The sequence below is a fragment of the Zeus faber genome, assembly GCF_960531495.2.
Source record: "Zeus faber genome assembly, chromosome: 17".
Classification (NCBI taxonomy): Eukaryota; Metazoa; Chordata; class Actinopteri; order Zeiformes; family Zeidae; genus Zeus; species Zeus faber.
Window position 1 is genome coordinate 29,648,773 of NC_137204.1, and position 19,669 is coordinate 29,668,441.

A 19,669-nucleotide genomic window follows, 5' to 3' on the forward strand; every position below is an offset into this window, starting at 1 on the left:
GCCCCCAAACAAAGCAAATAAAAACAGTGTGTTTGTATTGTGGATGTATTTAATTTACTCTATTTCCTACTGCTGCATAGCGGACCGCAGATATCATTCCCCCGCCGGCTACTGCCACAAGTGTGACTTTTAGGATAGCTACTAGCTCTGTTTTTTCACCATACATGTGTTTGCGTGGCATGGCGCCCAGACGCAAGTTTGATTATAAAATCCATACCAAAATAGGATCAAATATACTTACTAAACAGAGGGAACTAGATATAAGTACAGTGGCGATAGTGGCGCCGCCCCTTATGGTCGCCTGCGCCGGCGCTCCGGCTTACTCCGCACATTTGAGTATTTTTTTCAGTTTTTTTTACCATAATGTTCGCAAAAAAGCATCGTCAGTTACCTCCTACGGCCGCGATGCACTCATGGACATAAAAACTTCCCTAAAAGAACAACTTTGGGACTTTGTATCTGTTGAACATGAGTGGCCGACTGAAATTTTACGCGCCAACACTTTCAACAACAACAAAAATGGAGTTGCTGTTCCAAGAGCGGGACCACGGAGTAAGCACCGTGGTAAACGAGGCGGCATTCAGGTCAGAATGAGGACGAAACCTTACCGTCCACCTCTGCCAAGCATCCTTCTTGCCAACTTCGGTCTCTGGAGAACAAGATGGTGATCTTGTACAGAAAATGTTGAGTGCCAAATTGAGACACTTTTTATTAAGTCAACAATTTGACACAAAATACACGCTCCGTGCTCACCAAGAGCGTGTATTCACTGTTGGCTTGTGATATCAGGAGTGGATAAGAATTTAGATAAAGTCTATTTGTGTTTAGATTATGTAATGTGTACTTGTGTAACTAATGAGAATAGTTTTCTACGGCTGTTCCATCAAAATGCAGCCGTTTGAGTTCAGGCCGTAGATGCTGTTTGTACATTGCAGCTCCATAGGTTTTATTATGGTAGTAAAAAGTAAATCACTGACCCGCATCACGTCTAAACTTACTTCCTCCTCTCAGCTCTGATCCAGTGCGAGGAGCCCAACAACCGTCTGGACAAGTTTGTGGGGACGATGGCGTGGGACATGGAGCGCTACCCCCTGGACCTGGACAACATGCTGCTGAGAGGCTGCAAGATCAGGAACACGGAGGAGTGCCACGGCCTGCTCATCTTCGCTGGTATGGACACACGGAGGGTTGGATGGAGTTGGGCCCAGCAGTTTATATGACGTGACGATAAGTCTGTAAAAAAAGCAGGATATTAACGTTGAGGACGGCGGAACCCAACGGTGTTGGACTCCGCCAAGGTTGCCCCTTGTCCCTGATTCTGTTTGTGACATTCATGGACAGGATCTCAAGGCGCCGGAGGAGAGTGTCCTGTTTGGGAATCCCAGAATTGCATCTCTGCTTTTTGCAGATGATGTGGTTTTGTGGCTTCATCAGACCGTGACCTCCAGCACGCACTGGGACGCTTTGCAGCAGAGTGTGAAGCGGTCAGGATGAGAGTCAGCACCTCCAAGTCTGAGGCCATGGTTCTCCTCTGGAAAACAGTGGATTGCTCCCTCTGGGTTGGGAGCGAGTTGCTGCCCCAAGTGAAGGAGTTCAAGTATCTCGGGATCTTGTTCACGAGTGAGGGGGAAAATGGAGCGTGAGATGGACAGGCGGATCGGTGCGGCGTCAGCAGTGATGCGGGCCTTGTACCGAACCGTTGTGGTGAAGAGGGAGGTGAGCCGGCAGGCAAAGCTCTCAATTTACCGGTCCACCTACGTCCCAACCCCCACCTATGGTCATGAGCTCTGGGAAGTGACCAAAAGAACGAGATCATGAATACAAGCGGCCGAAATGAGTTTCCTCCGTAGGGTGGCCGGGCTCAGCCTTGGAGATGGGGTGAGGAGCTCGGACATCCGGAGGGAGCTCGGAGTAGAGCCGCTGCTCCTTCGCGTCTAGGAGCCAGTTGAGGTGGTCGGGGCATCTGATCAGGATGCCTCCTGGGCACCTTCCCTTGGAGGTTTTTCAAGCACGTCCAACTGGTAGGAGACCACGGGTAGACCCAGAACGTGCTGGAGGGATTACATATCCCAGCTGGCCTGGGAACGCCTCGGGGTCCCCCAGGAGGAACTGGAAAACGTTGCCGGGGAGAAGGGGTCCTGGAGCTCCTTGCTCAGCCTGCTGCCACCGCGACCCGGCCCCGGATAAGAGGAGGAAAATGGACAGATGGATGTATGGATGGATGGCGCAACCCGCTCATAACGTACTGCGAGAAATGTTGACGGATTCACCAGGAGTCCAACTTGAAGGGATTTTGGTGGCGTGGGCAGTCGCTCCGTGGGTAACGGTCTGTGTTGTGATGCTTTAGGAGCAGACACCAAAATCATGAGGAACAGCGGCAAAACAAGGTTTAAGAGGACCAAGATCGACGAACTGATGAACTACATGGTCTACACAGTAAGTGTGTGTGGGGGGGGCTGTATTTTAGACACATTTAATACATCAACATGACTAAATGTACTGAGAGTACCACACACTACTTTTGCACAACATCTTATTATTAAAGCCAAATTTCCGCCACGCTACTCCTCCCACAGTTCTCGAGTCACATGCACAGAAAACGCATCAAAGCGACCGCCCAATCCCAACAGGTGCGCTGTGACTTTGCCGGAGGACCTGGCGAATGGTTTACAAGAGATTCAACTTTTCGTGCCAGATATTAGCCCCGAGTCGCGTCCTACGCGAATATGATGGAATGTGGTGGAGAACTCCAGTCGTCATGGAAACGCACGTCACCATATTGGGGGAATCACCCGCATAGGCCCAAACACACAGTACATGCAGGCATACATGTTCATCAACGCTCCCTCGCTCTAGATCTTCGTTGTGTTGATCGTGGTGGCGGCCGGCCTGGCCATCGGCCACACCTTCTGGTACGAGGAGATCGGCTTGAAGGCGTGGTACCTGGTGGACGACAAAGACCAGGAAGTTTCCTACCGAGGGTTCCTCAGCTTCTGGGGCTACATCATCGTCCTTAATACCATGGTGCCTATATCACTATATGTCAGGTCAGTAAAACGTGCATTATCACGGTTATAATACATCATCTTGGGTATGTACACCCCTCCCTGGTGTCATTTATTTAAAGGAAAACCTTTTGCCCTTTTGTCTATTTCTGTTTCTTGGTGTCATGGCAGTGTGGAGGTGATTCGTTTGGGACAAAGCAAGTTCATCAACTGGGACCTTCAGATGTACTACCCTGAGAAGGACACGCCTGCCAAGGTACCAGCGCCCTGCCTGAGCCGGGGTTCGGCTTTACACCGAATCCGAAAACAGGTCTTACCGTTGCGTGGCGGTCGCAGTGCACGTGTTTGGGTTCATCAAAGCAAAAGGCAAATCGAAAAAATAAAAAAAAATAAAATATGGCCGAACCGCCAGACTGGACCAGGTTTTGGAAGTAGAGTGTGATGGATCCCTCCCTGTGTCCAGGCTCGAACCACCACCCTGAACGAGCAGCTCGGCCAGATCGAGTACATCTTCTCCGACAAGACGGGGACGCTCACCCAGAATATCATGGCCTTCAAGAAGTGCACCATCGCTGGAAGAACCTACGGTGAGAGACCTTCACACCAAATATCAGCTCCTGGGTTTGTTAGGACAATTCGCCATTGGATTGAACGCCACTCAAACCCAGTGTGGAGTCTGCTGCAGAGCCACTTCATCGGTGACCGTCCACAGCAGCAAAACAACACCTGCTGCCTAACTGGTGTCATTACATGTCAGCTACACTGTGCGGCCAGTGGCGTCAACGCTGCTTCTCAACATAGATTGCCTCCTAGGTCCTCGACTGTCTCCTCGACTGTCTCCTCGACTGTCTCCTCGACTGTCTCCTCGACTGTCTCCTCGACTGTCTCCTCGACTGTCTCCTCGACTGTCTCCTCGACTGTCTCCTAGCTCCGAGCCTGTCTCCTAGCTCCGAGCCTGTCTCCTAGCTCCGAGCCTGTCTCCTAGCTCCGAGCCTGTCTCCTAGCTCCTAACCTGCCTCCTAGCTCCTAGCCTGTCTCCTAGCTCCTAACCTGCCTCCTAGCTACTAGCCTGTATCCTAGCCTGTCTCCTAGCACCTAGCTCCTAGACTGTCTCCTAGCTCCTAGACTGTCTCCTAACCTGCCTCCTAGCTCCTAGCCTGTCTCCTAGCCTGTCTCCTAGCCTGTCTCCTAGCCTGTCTCCTAGCCTGTCTCCTAGCCTGTCTCCTAGCCTGTCTCCTAGCTCCTTGCCTGTCTCCTAGCTCCTTGCCTGTCTCCTAGCTCCTTGCCTGTCTCCTAGCTCCTTGCCTGTCTTCTAGCTCCTAGCCTGTCTTCTAGCTCCTAGCCTGTCTTCTAGCTCCTTGCCTGTCTCCTTGCTCCTAGCCTGTCTCCTAGCTCCTCGCTGGATGTTCCGTGCGTCCTCATCATCTTCCTGGAACCGGTGCTTCTGTTCTCCCGGCGCCTCCTTCCCAGCGTCTCCATGTTGGATCCTGCTTCCTTCCTGGGCGGGGAGGCCTCGCTCCTCGCTGCTTCGTCCGACTGGAACGTTGTTTAGTTTTTAAACCTCGTGTCCTTTTCCCAGGTGACCCCACCAACGCGGAGGGAGTTTCGCTGGACAGAGGAAGGGTAAAGAAAATAAATGATCTCTGTGTGTGAACGTATGTACGTGCAGTGTTAAATATCTTGCTCATTTAGTAAGAATTCAGATGCAGCCAAAGACTGAGAACAAAGTATGTGATGCATGAACACACAGACAGATCCTGCGTTTTTCCCCGAATCCCAGATTTAGGGGCAATGACGGGAAAAAGAAGCAAATATAAATATGATTATTATCAACAAAAAGAAGATTTTCTTTATATTTTAGCCGAGCGGTGGAGTGTTTAGACGTCTGACGCTCTCTGGTGGACGCTGCAGAAACCACCATGTCTAGATTTCCGACCGTGGGATCAGCAGAAGGTGGTGCAGCCGCACGATGGTGGTTCAGAGGCACCAGACGCTGTGGGATCCACACCGTTTTCTCGCAAGAGTCGAAAAAGTCGGCGTGTTTTTCATGCGGTTTCATTGGATTTTATCTTGTTTTGTTTTATTTTTATATTTTATTATTATATTATTTTACTTTATTTCACTTTCTTTTGATATGATATTGTTTTATTTCACTTCATTTTATATTTTTGAACCTTTGCGTTTTTCGGGTTTAAAGTATCTGGAACGCGACAACCACAGTACACACGGACATGGTTGAGGTGGAACCAGGACGTTTCAGACGCCTTGTCGTTCGAGTTTAATCAATATCCATCTACATTCGGAGCAGGAATGAGTGGAAAAATCTGTTCCAAATTTACCGGAAGTAGAAGAGCGTTGAGAGGATCCGAGTAGATCAAGGAGTGGAGCTCTTTGTGACATCATCATCCGAGGTTATGTCATTCCAAGCTTCGTCTCTCAGAACTCATTGGCATCCAGCGCCTGCAGACTGCAAAACGTTGACTACACGTAGACAGACAACCCCAACAGAGGCTGCGTTCAATGGAAACTCGGAAAACTGTGACTCGTGCTGCTTTTCACAAAACCCCAAAAATTATAATCGGTCACTGACGGCGTCTTGGCACCACAGGGAGTTCTAAGAACCTTTGGAGGAAGCGTCCCTTTGTTTGCTGTTGGTTTATGAACCTCGGAAACCTGTAAAAGGTACCGAACACAAACTAACTGGACCCCGTGTGTTGTTGCCTGCAGCTATATTTATTATATCATTATTATTAATAATACAATTTATTTTTTATTTTATTATTATTATTATTATTAATAATACAATTTATTTTTTATTATTATTAATAATACAATTTATTTATTATTAAAATTATTATTATTAATACTATTTATTTTATTATGATTATTATTAATAATACTATTTATTTTTTATTTTATTGATTATTATTAATAATAATACTATTTATTTTTTATTTTATTATTATTATTATTATTATTATTAATAATAATAATACTATTTATTTTTTTATTATTAATATTATTTCTTCGTAGCCGGTGGACTTTGGCTGGAACCGGCACGCTGATAAGAAGTTCCAGTTCGTGGATCACTCCCTGGTGACCTGCATCCGGTCCAAGAAGGACAAGGATGCGCTGGAGTTCTTCAAGCTGCTGTCGCTCTGCCACACCGTGATGGTGGAGCAGAAAGAAGGTGGGGAGTAGGGCGGAGGAACGGGGGGGGCGAATACAAACAACCTTTCCGTCCTGACTCTAAGCGTGTGCCGGTCCCGCCCCCAGATGAGCTGCTGTACCAGGCGGCGTCTCCGGACGAGGGCGCTCTGGTGACGGCCGCCAGGAACTTTGGCTTTGTGTTCCTGACCCGCACGCAGGACACCATCACCATCAGCGAGCTGGACCAGGAGACCACCTACCACATGCTGGCGCTGCTCGACTTCAACTCCGACCGCAAGCGCATGTCCATCATCCGTGAGTGTCGGCGTCAGTTCACCCCACTCTCAAGTTTGCAAACGCCAGACTTGACCGAGACAGAGACTTGGCACGTCCTGCACGGACACCAGCAAGAGCAGCAGACTCACGAGGCGTCAGCTGACCGGACGCTCAAAGTGACCGGACGCTCAAAGTGACCGGACGCTCAAAGTGACCGGACTCGCTAATATTTTACAGTATATTTACAGACTTGCAAATTCACGACACACGACACAAACTCAGAAACCTGGCTTTACCAAATTAGCAATTGTACAACACAAAAATGATGAATCACGCAAATTTGTGTGTGGGTGTGTATATGTATAGTTGTGTGTGTGTGTGTGTGTGTGTGCGTGTGTGTATAGTGTGTATATGTATAATTGTGTGTGTGTGTGTGTGTGTGTGTGTGTGTGTGTGTGTGGATATATAGTTGTGTGTATAGTTGTATATAGATGGATATATTACAAGTAAAGCCTGTTAGTTGCTTTAGTATGACAACAACATGTCTCTGGTCCTCAGTGCGGTTCCCAGACGGTCGTATCCGTCTGTACTGCAAAGGAGCCGACACCGTGATCTATGAGCGTCTGTCGCCCCAGTCCAGAAACAAGGAGACGACGCAGAACTCCCTGGACGTAAGTTCACCTGCAGAGGGGAGGGTTCACCTGCAGAGGGGAGGGTTCACCTGCAGAGGGGAGGGTTCACCTGCAGAGGGGAGGGTTCACCTGCAGAGGGGAGGGTTCACCTGGAGAGAGCTCCCTGGACGTAAGTTCACGCAAACAGGAGGTAGAAGGCAACCTTGTCCTTCAGCTGCATTAAGGGATATGGGTAAAGGCATCTGCCTGCCTGTCTGTCTCCCTGGTGGTGTCGTTCTGCACACCCTGTGTATCCAGGTGTGAAGGGATGTGTTGGTGGTGGGGGAGGACACGCCCCATGTTCATGTCATGATCACGTTGTTTACCTGACTCAGTGACTCAGTTTTAAAACCAGTGACTTCCTGTCATGGCAGGTCCACCACTTATTACAAGAGGTGACAAAGGTTGTTGATTATGTTGTGTTGTCGTTGTGTTGTCGTTGTTGTGTTTATGTTGTCGTTGTTGTGGTTTTTGTGTTGTATTGTTGTTGTGTTATTTATGTTGTTATGTTGCTGTTGTGTTGTGTATGTTGTCGTTGTGTTTATGTTGTTGTTGTGTTATTTTTGTTGTTATTTATGTTGTTGTTGTGTTTATGTTGTCTGTGGTGGTTCTGTTGTTGTTGTGTTAATGTTGTTGTCATTTTGTGTTTATGTTGTGTTTATGTTGTTGTTGTGTCATTTATGTTTTCATTGTGTTATTTATGTTGTTGTGTTTATGTTTTCGTTGTCATTTATGTCTTTTGTGTTATTTATGTTGTCGTTGAGTTAATGTTGTGGTTGTGTTGTTTATGCTGTGGTTGTGTTGTTTATGTCGTTGTGTTTGTCGTTGTTGTGTTGTTTATGTTGTTGTGGTTGTGTTGTTGTCGTGTTGTTTATGTTGTTGTGGTTGTGTTGTTGTCGTGTTGTTTATGTTGTTGTGGTTGTGCAGGCGTTTGCCAACGAGACGCTGCGCACGCTGTGCCTGTGCTACCGCGACGTCCCCCAGGACGAGTGGGACGTCTGGGCCCGGAAGCACAAGGAGGCGGCGGTGGCCACCAGCAACCGAGACGAGGCGCTGGACCGCGTCTACGAGCAGATCGAGAACAACCTGATGGTGCGTTGTTCCCCACCTCTCCAGGCCGCGCTCCACCCGGAGAGTCGCAAAGACGCCGTCTACGCCGGGCGGCCGACTGAGACAGTCTGTTTACTTTGGCCATCAGAGGACGGCCCATTAGAGCTACTTTTTCATCCTTAAAATTCTAAAGAAAATTTGTTTCAAGAAAAATACAATTAACGTTTTGATATCGATGAACCTGACATAGCTATATCCTTGAATTTCTTTTTCTTTTGGAAAATTTAATGAAACTATCAAAAAGATGTGAACTGAAACAAACTACGATACCGCTTTCCCGCGGCACATGAAACCCGCTCACACCTGGCTTCTGTCTTCAGTGGGAAAGGCTGCCCTCTGCCACGTGGGCGCGTGAGTAGACGGGGATACCTGCGTGCCGCCCCCTCGCCGCCGAAAGTCCGGGATCGATGCGCAGAAAGCTGCCGGCTCTCCCAGTCGGGCGTTGCCGTGCACGCGTAGATACATACTCCGTGCTGCTTCTACTGTTTTCACTTTATTTCTTTCCCGAGACGCGCCTCCCCCCCGAGACACGCCCCCCCCCCCCCCCCCCCCCCCGAGACACACCCGCTTTCCGCTGCGTTCGTGACGTGGAATGTGACACCATTAAAAACCAAAAAAAAGCCTGCTCGTTCACTGGAAAGGGAATCTCCTGTTTTAAGCGTGTTGACCCACGTTTAAATAAATAAATAAACAAACAAACAAACAACCCCCTGCGTGACAAACAACAACACAGGCTCATGTCGGGGTCAAGCCTGTAACTAACAGCTCTTCCTGCTCGTAGCTGATCGGAGCCACGGCCATCGAGGACAAACTCCAGGACGGCGTTCCGGAGACCATCGCCAAACTGGCCAAGGCCGAGATCAAGATCTGGGTCCTGACGGGGGATAAGAAAGGTATTATGGTCTGGATCTGGCGCCTCCGGGGGCCCGCCCGCTCGCCGCGTGGAACGGATGATTCAGGGTGTTGTGGTCGTTTCAGAAACGGCCGAGAACATCGGCTACGCCTGCGAGCTGCTGACGGACAACATGCACATCCACTACGGGGAGGACGTCAAGTGAGTGACACGGCAGACGCCAAAGCAAACGCGGCACCGCCGGCTATAAAAAATGTTATAAAAAATGTTTTTATATCAATGTCATTCATCAGATCTTTTACTGATATCAAATGATGTGCAGTGTGTAGGACACGTGATTTTTATCAAATATATTGGGCTAAAAAAATAGATCATATTTTCGGTCTGTTTATCATAATATATTTCGTTAAGTTGTGTTTGTGTTTTAATACAATGAAATATTAAATCAAATAATCTGTTAATAATGATAGAATCCTATGTTTTTTATATATACGTTCATAGGCCTCTGACAGAGTATTTTTTTTAGCCCTGATTGCACTTTTTATTTGTAGATATATATTTTTAATGGTGCGTTGTGTGATACTGCGCTGGTTACTTTGATGACTAAATGAGGTTGAACTCTTACATGTTGCTTGACTCTTGATTCTGTTTATTGTCGACGCGTCACTGCCTTCCTGCGTCACTGCCTTCCTGCGTCACTGCCTTACTGCGTCACTGCGTCACTGCCTTCCTGCGTCACTGCGTCACTGCCTTCCTGCGTCACTGCGTCACTGCCTTCCTGCGTCACTGCCTTACTGCGTCACTGCCTTACTGCGTAACTGCCTTACTGCGTCACTGCCTTACTGCGTAACTGCCTTACTGCGTCACTGCCTTACTGCGTCACTGCCTTACTGCGTCACTGCCTTACTGCGTCACTGCCTTACTGCGTAACTGCGTAACTGCGTCACTGCCTAACTGCGTCACTGCCTTACTGCGTCACTGCCTTACTGCGTCACTGCCTTACTGCGTAACTGCGTAACTGCGTCACTGCCTAACTGCGTCACTGCCTTACTGCGTCACTGCCTTACTGCGTCACTGCCTTACTAGGAAGGACGCAGCGCGTCACTGCGTCACTGTCTTACTGCGTCACTGTCTTACTGCGTCACTGTCTAACTGCGTTACTGCGTCACTGCGTCACTGCCTTACTGCGTCACTGCCTTACTGCGTCACTGCCTTACTGCGTCACTGCCTTACTGCGTCACTGCGTCACTGCCTTACTGCGTCACTGCCTTACTGCCTTACTGCGTCACTGCCTTACTGCGTCACTGCGTCACTGCCTTACTGCGTCACTGCCTTCCTGCGTCACTGCCTTCCTGCGTCACTGCCTTCCTGCGTCACTGCCTCACTGCGTCACTGCGTCACTGCGTCACTGCCTTACTGCGTCACTGCCTTACTGCGTCACTGCCTTACTGCGTCACTGCCTTACTGCGTCACTGCGTCACTGCCTTACTGCGTCACTGCGTCACTGCGTCACTGCCTTACTGCGTCACTGCGTCACTGCCTTACTGCGTCACTGCGTCACTGCCTTCCTGCGTCACTGCCTTCCTGCGTCACTGCCTTCCTGCGTCACTGCCTCACTGCGTCACTGCCTTACTGCGTCACTGCCTTACTGCGTCACTGCCTTACTGCGTCACTGCCTTACTGCGTCACTGCCTAACTGCGTCACTGCCTTACTGCGTCACTGCCTTACTGCGTCACTGCCTTACTGCGTCACTGCCTTACTGCGTCACTGCCTTACTGCGTCACTGCCTAACTGCGTCACTGCCTTACTGCGTCACTGCCTTACTGCGTCACTGCCTTACTGCGTCACTGCCTTACTAGGAAGGACGCAGCGCGTCACTGCGTCACTGTCTTACTGCGTCACTGCGTCACTGCCTTACTGCGTCACTGTCTAACTGCGTTACTGCGTCACTGCGTCACTGCCTTCCTGCGTCACTGCCTTACTGCGTCACTGCCTTACTGCGTCACTGCCTTACTGCGTCACTGCGTCACTGCCTTACTGCGTCACTGCCTTACTGCCTTACTGCGTCACTGCCTTACTGCGTCACTGCGTCACTGCCTTACTGCGTCACTGCCTTCCTGCGTCACTGCCTTCCTGCGTCACTGCCTTCCTGCGTCACTGCCTCACTGCGTCACTGCGTCACTGCCTTACTGCGTCACTGCCTTACTGCGTCACTGCCTTACTGCGTCACTGCGTCACTGCCTTCCTGCGTCACTGCCTTCCTGCGTCACTGCCTTCCTGCGTCACTGCCTCACTGCGTCACTGCCTCACTGCGTCACTGCCTTACTGCGTCACTGCCTTACTGCGTCACTGCCTTACTGCGTCACTGCCTTACTGCGTCACTGCCTTACTGCGTCACTGCGTCACTGCCTTACTGCGTCACTGCGTCACTGCCTTACTGCGTCACTGCGTCACTGCCTTCCTGCGTCACTGCCTTCCTGCGTCACTGCCTTACTGCGTCACTGCCTTCCTGCGTCACTGCCTTCCTGCGTCACTGCCTTCCTGCGTCACTGCCTTCCTGCGTCACTGCCTTCCTGCGTCACTGCCCTACTGCGTCACTGCCTTCCTGCGTCACTGCCTTACTGCGTCACTGCCTTACTGCGTCACTGCCTTCCTGCGTCACTGCCTTACTGCGTCACTGCCTTCCTGCGTCACTGCCTTCCTGCGTCACTGCCTTCCTGCGTCACTGCCTTCCTGCGTCACTGCCTTCCTGCGTCACTGCCTTACTGCGTCACTGCCTTACTGCGTCACTGCCTTCCTGCGTCACTGCCTTCCTGCGTCACTGCCTTCCTGCGTCACTGCCTTACTGCGTCACTGCCTTCCTGCGTCACTGCCTTCCTGCGTCACTGCCTTACTGCGTCACTGCCTTACTGCGTCACTGCGTTACTGCGGTTGCCCTTGGTGACGGCGCACCCCCTGTCTGTGTCCAGTGAGAAGCTGCGGCTCCGCCAGGCCAACAGGAGGAACCAGCCACTGGCCAGCGGGCGGAGGAAGAAGGCGCAGGAGCAGTTCTTCCCCGAGCCCGGAAAGAACGCTCTGGTCATCACTGGAGGATGGCTGGTCAGTCCCAGCGAGCGTCTGAACGCCCCCCGGGGCCCGGCGCCGCTCTGAAGGGGGTTATTTAGCGGCCGCGCCCGTTTCCCCCTCCCTAATTAACGCCGGGTGTCGGCCCCCCGTCCGCTGGCGACGCCGCCTGCTCTCGGTCATGGCCACCGAGGGGCCGCCCGCATCTCGGCTCCGCCCGCCGTTCTAGTCTTCTAGCCCCCGATTGGTCGGGAATTTTGTGACCCCCGTTCCCTGATTGGTCAGAAGGTTTTGGAAGCCACGCTCCATGTCCCGTTGCTCGTTATTTATTTTTAGCTTTGGTTTTACCGGCTTTTTGTTTCTTTCTTTTAATCCTAAAAGATTATTGGGTATTGTTCATTGTTTATTACGTTTATTTTTTGTGTATTCATATTTGTTCACGGTTCATATTATAGTGACAATAATTTTTAATATAGATAATAGATCATTTTCAGATTTGTTGCATATTGCAATTAATTTGTTTTTTTTTTATTTGTATCACTTTATTATTATTATTGCCTCTACCTTAACCTTTCCATAGAGAGCCGTAGCTCCGGCCACAATTGGGGACTTCCCTCCCTGATTTGTCTTTTTAAAGTGTAGCTATGACGTTCCAGAAACTGACCCTGGTGCTATGTTGTTGTTGTTCTTCTGCTCAGAATGAGATTTTGTACGAGAAGAAGAAGAAGCGCCGCCGCCTCAAGCTGCGGCGGCTCGGGAAGAGGGCGGCGGCCGGCAGCCCCCAGGACGGACAGCCCATCGACGAATGGGAGAAGGAGATGCGACAGGTGGGCAGGGCATGGGCGTAGAAGGGGTTGGAGGGATGGATATAAAGATGCATAGATGATGGAGGGATTTCTGGCAGGTAAATACACGATGGATTGACAGACGTGGGGGTGGAGGGGTGCATAGGTATTTTGGGCTGGCAGGGTAAAAGCGGTGGCCCGGTGGGGAAGCCTCTGGTGCGTGGACGTCATGCCGCCTCTCGCTCCAGGTGGACTTTGTGGACATGGCGTGCGAGTGCGAGGCGGTGATCTGCTGCCGCGTGACGCCCAAGCAGAAGGCCAACGTGGTGAGTCTGGTGAAGAAGTACAAGAAGGCGGTGACGCTGTCCATCGGGGACGGAGCCAACGACGTCAACATGATCAAGAGTGAGTGACGGGGACGGGTTGTTTACCCTTTTTATTTACTTATTTATTTATTTATTTTAAAGGACGTAACGAACGTTTTGCGAAGTCGGTGAACGAGAACGTAAGGTCACGTCTGGTCTTTAGCCGACCGGGCGTCGCCGTGGGGGCAATGCACCCGGCCTCCACCGGGGGCGGCAGAGGAACAAATCTCCGGTTTCAAAAGCCTAAAAGCGGCGTCTGAGTTTTTTCCCGCGATGCAGTTTGCAAAGTTTTGTCTATTTTTTTTTTTATTTTTTTTTTTTATTTTTGTAGTTTTTACAAATTGAAAAGCCCCTGTGATGATGCACCTCTGACACCTTCGCCCGTTCTTATCCTCTGAGCCTTGAGAGCGTCTGCCCTGTCTCCCCCCAGCGGCGGACATCGGGGTGGGCATCTCGGGGCAGGAGGGCATGCAGGCCGTCATGTCAAGCGACTACGCCTTCGCCCAGTTCCGCTTCCTGCAGCGCCTCCTGCTGGTGCACGGGCGCTGGTCCTACATCCGCATGTGCAAGTTCCTGCGCTTCTTCTTCTACAAGAACTTCGCCTTCACGCTCGTCCACTTCTGGTACTCCTTCTTCAGCGGCTACTCCTCGCAGGTCAGTCGGTCTTTTTTGGCGACTGTCCTCCGTTGGCCGATAGCCGCGACCGCCGCTCGGTTGTTTCCGAGTGGCGACGCTGTCTGGTCATAGTGACCGTTATCGCGTCTAATGCACCATCTAGTGACGCTCCATAGGAACTACAACAGAAGAATTTAAAATAACAGGGTTTTTTTTAGTTGCCGAGTAGCTTTCAGGGTTATTTTGCGGTAATGGCCGACTCGCCGCCCGTGACGCCGCAATTGAAGCGTGACGTTCTTCCTTGTTTCCTCCAGGTGGCCTATGAGGACTGGTTCATCACCCTCTACAACGTGTGCTACAGCAGTTTGCCGGTGCTGCTCGTCGGCCTCCTGGACCAGGTACCGGCGCGCGCCGCGGCGCCCAAACGCCACGTTGCAGCGTGGTCATTCAGAGTGAACTTTTTTTTTATTTATCTCTCCCCGCAGGACGTGAACGACAAGCTGAGTCTGAAGTTCCCCAAGCTCTACCTCCCCGGCCAGCTGGGGGCGCTGTTCAATTACAGGAACTTCTTCATCAGCCTGTTCCACGGCATCTTCACCTCCCTCATCATCTTCTTCATCCCCTACGGAGCCTTCCTGCAGACCATGGGCCAGGACGGGGAGGCGCCATCCGACTACCAGTCCTTCGCTGTGGTCACCGCATCCTCCCTTATTATCACCGTCAACCTGCAGGTCAGGGTCTGCTATTTTAATAACGATGATGATGATAATAATGAGGATGATGATTATAATGACGACAATGACAACTGCAGGCAGCAGGACACAGGCTCCAGGGTAGTCGCGTTAATCAGTTTTCTGAGAAACACAGCGTCACTCCCTAACGAGCGGAATTACAATTTTACGAGTTCCCATGCAACGCAGTGTCAGTTCAAACCAATTTTTCAGAGTTGCCATTGAACGCAGCATCGGCTCCCTCTCCTCTGAACCCGGCGCGGCGACCACCACGCACCAATGGAGTCCCGAGCGCAGTGCGCCTCGCCCGAACCGCCAGAACCCCTCCCCGAGCCACACCCTGGACATATATGACAAATTGGACGATTCCTGCTCCAAATATAGATCTGAGTGGATCAAACTTGGAGCTCAAAATGTCTGAACTGCCCCAAATACAACTCGTGTCCGACACTTTCAGCCGGAGAAATGCCAAGAGAAAAAGAATAAGATTCCCCGAAACCCTAATAATGATGATCATGATACGGATGATCATAATGATAATGAATATGATAATAATATGAACAATTACAATGATGATAATTATAATAATGATGTTAATGATAATAGTCAGAATTAGAATGATTGTGATGATGATGATGAACTGAGTGAACGACAGGGAAATATGAATATGAAGACGAGGTTTGGAACTTAAAAACAGCGTGCTGTGGATACCGATGTGGGCTTTACACTGAATGCGACAAACGAGAGAGAAGCGCTCCCCAGAGGTGTCCGCCGTCGAGACAGGAAGTCGCCATTTCCGCAAGGTGTCGGGGGCGTCTCTCGTGTGGTTTCGGATCGCAAATAGAAAGGAGCCAGACCCCCTGTGGGTTTGTGGTCGTTTGTGGCGTTGGGTGTAAAGCCGCTGCAGGTAAACGTACAACACTGACCAATGTGCTGGACGCGGCGCTGACGCTCTCCTCCGCCAGATCTCCCTGGACACGTCCTACTGGACCTTCGTCAACTGCTTCGCGGTGCTCTGCAGCATCGCCATCTACTTCGGCATCATGTTCGACATCCACAGCGCCGGCATCCACGTCATCTTCCCCTCCATCTTCACCTTCACCGGTCAGTGCTCCGCCCATTCATCCGGTGTTCCTTTTGCCACCGCTTCATTTTAGTAAATAACTGAATTAAATGGAGAGTGTAGAGAATAATGGTAGAAGAAACATACATATTCATACATGTACATACTTTAATACATGTACATACTTTCATACATATACATACTCTGATACATGTACATACTTTGATACATGTACATACTTTCATACATGTACATACTTTCATACGTATACATCTTGATACATGTACATACTTTGATACATGTACATACTTTCATACATATACATACTTTCATACATGTACATACTTTCATACATGTACATACTTTCATACATATACATACTTTCATACATGTACACACTTTTATACATATACATACTTTCATACATATACATACTTTCATACATGTACACACTTTCATACATATACATACTTTCATACATGTACATACTTTCATACATATACATACTTTCATACATGTACACACTTTCATACATATATGCAGTGAAATGTCTTTGCAACGCACCCGGTGATGACACACAATATGTATTAGACTGAACACAGTACTGCTAACCTAATTCCTACCTAGCAACTACCTGAAACAAACTGATTCCTAAAATATAAAGCAGTAAGTGAATGGAATTATACGAATAAAATAAAAAGTACAATAACACTCAAAAAGATCATTTAAAGTGGGGGTACAAAATAGAAGGCAATGGAAACAAGTGTTGACTTATTGAATTTGTTATTATATTAATAAAGCCTCATCAGTCCCACAATTTCTCAGCCTTGAGCGTCCTCGTACCTGACGTCTGGAGGAGCGCAGGGAGCTGGGACTTGCTTCTTGCCTTTTTGGCGGGGGGGGGGGGGGGGGGGGGTGTTATGTCTTTTTGCGTCTCGGCTTTCATTTATTTATTTAAGTCACTCGAGCCGCGCACGCCTCGTTCGCGTCGCTCTAGTAAAGTGTGACTGGTAGTGCTGAGTTGTGGTGTGACCGTGGCCCCTGCAGGCGCCGCCTCCAACGCCCTGCGCCAGCCCTACCTGTGGCTCACCATCATCCTGACGGTGGGCGTCAGCCTCCTGCCCGTCATCTGCATCCAGTTCCTGCACAAGACCATCTGGCCGTCCGTGGGGGACAAGGTATGTGTGTGTGTGTGTGTGTGTGTGTGTGTGTGTGTGTGTGTGTGTGTGTGTGTGTGTGTGTGTGTGTGTGTGTGTGTGTGTGTGTGTGTGTGTGTGTGTGTGTTGACATAGCTCTCCCTCGTCTCCCCTCCAGGTGCAGAGGAACAGGAAGAAGTACGAGCTGGAGGAGGAGGAGAGGAAGCGGCCGGCGACGGCGGCGTTCCGCCGCGGCGGGCGCTCGCGCCGCTCAGCGTACGCCTTCTCGCACTCGCGCGGCTACGCCGACCTCATCGCGTCCGGGCGCAGCATCCGCCGGCGGCCGACGGTGGCAGCGGGCCGCGGCGGGCCGCGGCACGACGGCATCCGGGAGGCCGAGAACATCTGAGAGCGCAGGCGGCGGCGGGGACGAGCGCGCGTGGCCGTGGCTCGAGCGGGGACGTCACCTCCGAAAAGAGGGCGTGGCCGTCAGCGGCAAGGACCTTGAAACCGCGTCACTTTGTTCTAACTCTGGTTAAAAACCCCGAAAAGGGCTGATCTGACTGGTGGTGCAGGAGCTGCTTCAGCAACGTTATTTTTCGAGGTTTTTTTGGAAAGTGTCGCTGGGAGGACGTGGAAAGGAAACTCTGCTTTTTTATTTCTTTTATCCTTGGGACCGAATCCGATGGCGAGGATGTTTTTAAATTGATCCAGAATCTTTTATTATTTCTTGTTTAAATATTTAGTGTTTTTTTTATTTTGGGATATTTGTTTTTGTTTACTTTTGTCTTCATTGTCTGGTGGGAGGAAAATGGCAAAATATAAATGAAATAAAATAAATACTGGATGAATTAAAAAGTTTCTGATCACTCTGATCGATCCTTTAGGTTTGGAAAAAAAACAAAAAAACCAACAGATGTTTTCCTTTTAGGAACAGGGTTTAGACGGCGGTCGCCAGGTAGATTAAAGTGCCTGACGAGGCGGAACGACCCATTTTCCTCTTGATCTTTGTCTTTTAATCTCCTCCGCTCCCAAAACCCTCCCCTCCGCGCTCCTTCTCCGAAAAAGTGAAAAACTTTTTTTGTTTTTTTTTCCCCACGTTATTAACGGGTTTTAAGTCAGTGTCTGGATGCGACACCGTGTCATTCTACTCAGGATTTATGCTGGTTTTTCTGCTTTTGTTTAACGGCTGGGTTGGGCTCCCCCTGGTGGCGGCTGCATCTCGCGCATCGACACCTTTTGTTCTTTTCCGTCGCGTTCAAGGAATTTGAGGCTTTCCCTCCGTGCCTCCCTCAGCTCCGCTATTGAAGTCAACGTCACGTTCTCTTTGTTTTTTAAATTTTATTATATATATTTTTTTCTTCCCTGGTCGACTTCATCCTGCGTGCTGCTGCGGCGGCTGTGAAATTGTGCCTCAAATGTTTTTAATACGAGCTACGGCATCATAAAATGTTTAATTTAATATTTTCCGCCCATCTGACCGACTGGGCGTGGCTGCGGTGGTGGTGGTGGTGGTGGTGGTGGGGATTGATGCGGGTGTTCACTGGTTGTTCCAGCCTTCCCAATGATACCTCTTCTTTAAATGCTGGAACTTAATATTTTTCTATATTTACCTCAGTTCGGATCTATTTTTCTATTGTTCCTATGGTGCTGCGGTCTGACTTTATAAATATGTTCATACATTTATATATCTACAATATCTTTATTAAAGGAGTCCTTTTTTTTTTTTTTTTTTTTTTTTTTAAACCGTTTCCCTTCTATATTTGGGTTTGACTTTCTTCCATCGGGGCATTGGGACAAACTCAAACTGTTTTCTGCATCCTACACCCATTTGCAGCAGCCCCAGAAGCCTTGGTTGTTGTTGTTGTTTTTTTTGGAACCCCGGTCAGTGTCTCTGCTGCTGCCGCTCTGCGCTGACCACAGTGTTTTAAACATTGAGAACCTGAAGCCGGACAGGGTGGTGGTGGTGGTGGTTGTTTTTCAACCATCTGAGATACTTTGTGTGAATTGTATTGGAAAAGGAGGTCCAGCGCCTGTGCCTCGGTTTTTATTTTTCCTGCAGTTTTTTTTTGCTTTTTTATTTTTTTTATAATATTTAAGAAGGGAGCCTCATGGAAGCAGCAATAACTATAAATATACTTTTGTGTGTCGATGATTTTAATGATGTTTCTCAGTCCAGGATGTGGTTTCGGTCTGTGTGTCCTGGAAACGCTGCACGGCGGCGGGGGGCTTCCTCTCCGCGTGCTGTGCATGTATTTGTAAAGTACGAATGTATCGTGTCATGAGAATAAAGCAGCAAAATGTGGAGAAGACGTCACGCGGTGTGTTGTTCGTATCCCCGCGAGTGAAACTAATCTCCCCTGCGCCGCCCGGTTACCTGGAGGCACCTGGACGGAGGGCCTGGTCAACGTGTCAGGGCGTGTCCACGGCAGGATCCAGTCGTGTGTGTGTGTGTGTGTGTGTGTGTGTGTGTGTGTGTGTGTGTGTGTGTGTGTGTGTGTGTGTGTGTGTGTGTGTGTGTGTGTGTGTGTGTGTGTGTGTGTGTGTGTGTGTGTGTGTGTGTGTGTGTGTGTGTGTGTGTGTGTGTGTGTGTGTGTGTGTGTGCGTGCGTGCGCGCCCTCCCTGCCGGAGTCGCCACTAGCAACGTCCCATCGAGATGCCTCACGAAAAATCAGCCAATCACTGATGGGGATTGGATAAACCCGGAAGTCAACAGCCAATCGCTGCCCCCGCCGTGACTCGAGGGGCGTGGTTAGTCCCGCTCCGCCGCTGGAAGGCTGACGTCAGGCAGGGACGAGAGGTTCGACTCCCTTTTGGAGAGTCGGTCCTTGATGAGTCACTCACA

The 19,669-nt window shown here is 49.8% G+C and overlaps 1 protein-coding gene across 2 annotated transcripts in view; it reads left to right on the forward strand.

The window, feature by feature from the left end:
* atp8b1 (ATPase phospholipid transporting 8B1) overlaps positions 1-18,341 on the forward strand; it is a 38,583-nt gene extending 20,242 nt beyond the window's left edge. The window contains exons 10-30 of one of the 2 annotated variants that reach the window (XM_080017921.1): positions 1,012-1,170; positions 2,348-2,436; positions 2,857-3,047; positions 3,177-3,261; positions 3,469-3,592; positions 4,585-4,628; positions 6,039-6,195; positions 6,282-6,470; positions 6,990-7,102; positions 8,030-8,194; positions 8,994-9,105; positions 9,191-9,266; positions 12,036-12,165; positions 12,828-12,956; positions 13,163-13,319; positions 13,710-13,933; positions 14,209-14,292; positions 14,380-14,625; positions 15,591-15,729; positions 16,736-16,866; positions 17,003-18,341. In XM_080017921.1, the coding sequence (XP_079874047.1) occupies positions 1,012-1,170; positions 2,348-2,436; positions 2,857-3,047; positions 3,177-3,261; positions 3,469-3,592; positions 4,585-4,628; positions 6,039-6,195; positions 6,282-6,470; positions 6,990-7,102; positions 8,030-8,194; positions 8,994-9,105; positions 9,191-9,266; positions 12,036-12,165; positions 12,828-12,956; positions 13,163-13,319; positions 13,710-13,933; positions 14,209-14,292; positions 14,380-14,625; positions 15,591-15,729; positions 16,736-16,866; positions 17,003-17,233 (2,975 nt within the window). In that variant the 3' untranslated portion in view covers positions 17,234-18,341. The remainder of the gene's footprint in view (positions 1-1,011; positions 1,171-2,347; positions 2,437-2,856; positions 3,048-3,176; positions 3,262-3,468; positions 3,593-4,584; positions 4,629-6,038; positions 6,196-6,281; positions 6,471-6,989; positions 7,103-8,029; positions 8,195-8,993; positions 9,106-9,190; positions 9,267-12,035; positions 12,166-12,827; positions 12,957-13,162; positions 13,320-13,709; positions 13,934-14,208; positions 14,293-14,379; positions 14,626-15,590; positions 15,730-16,735; positions 16,867-17,002) is intronic. The other variant, XM_080017922.1, reaches the window with a different exon arrangement.
* Positions 18,342-19,669: the final 1,328 nt, after the last annotated feature.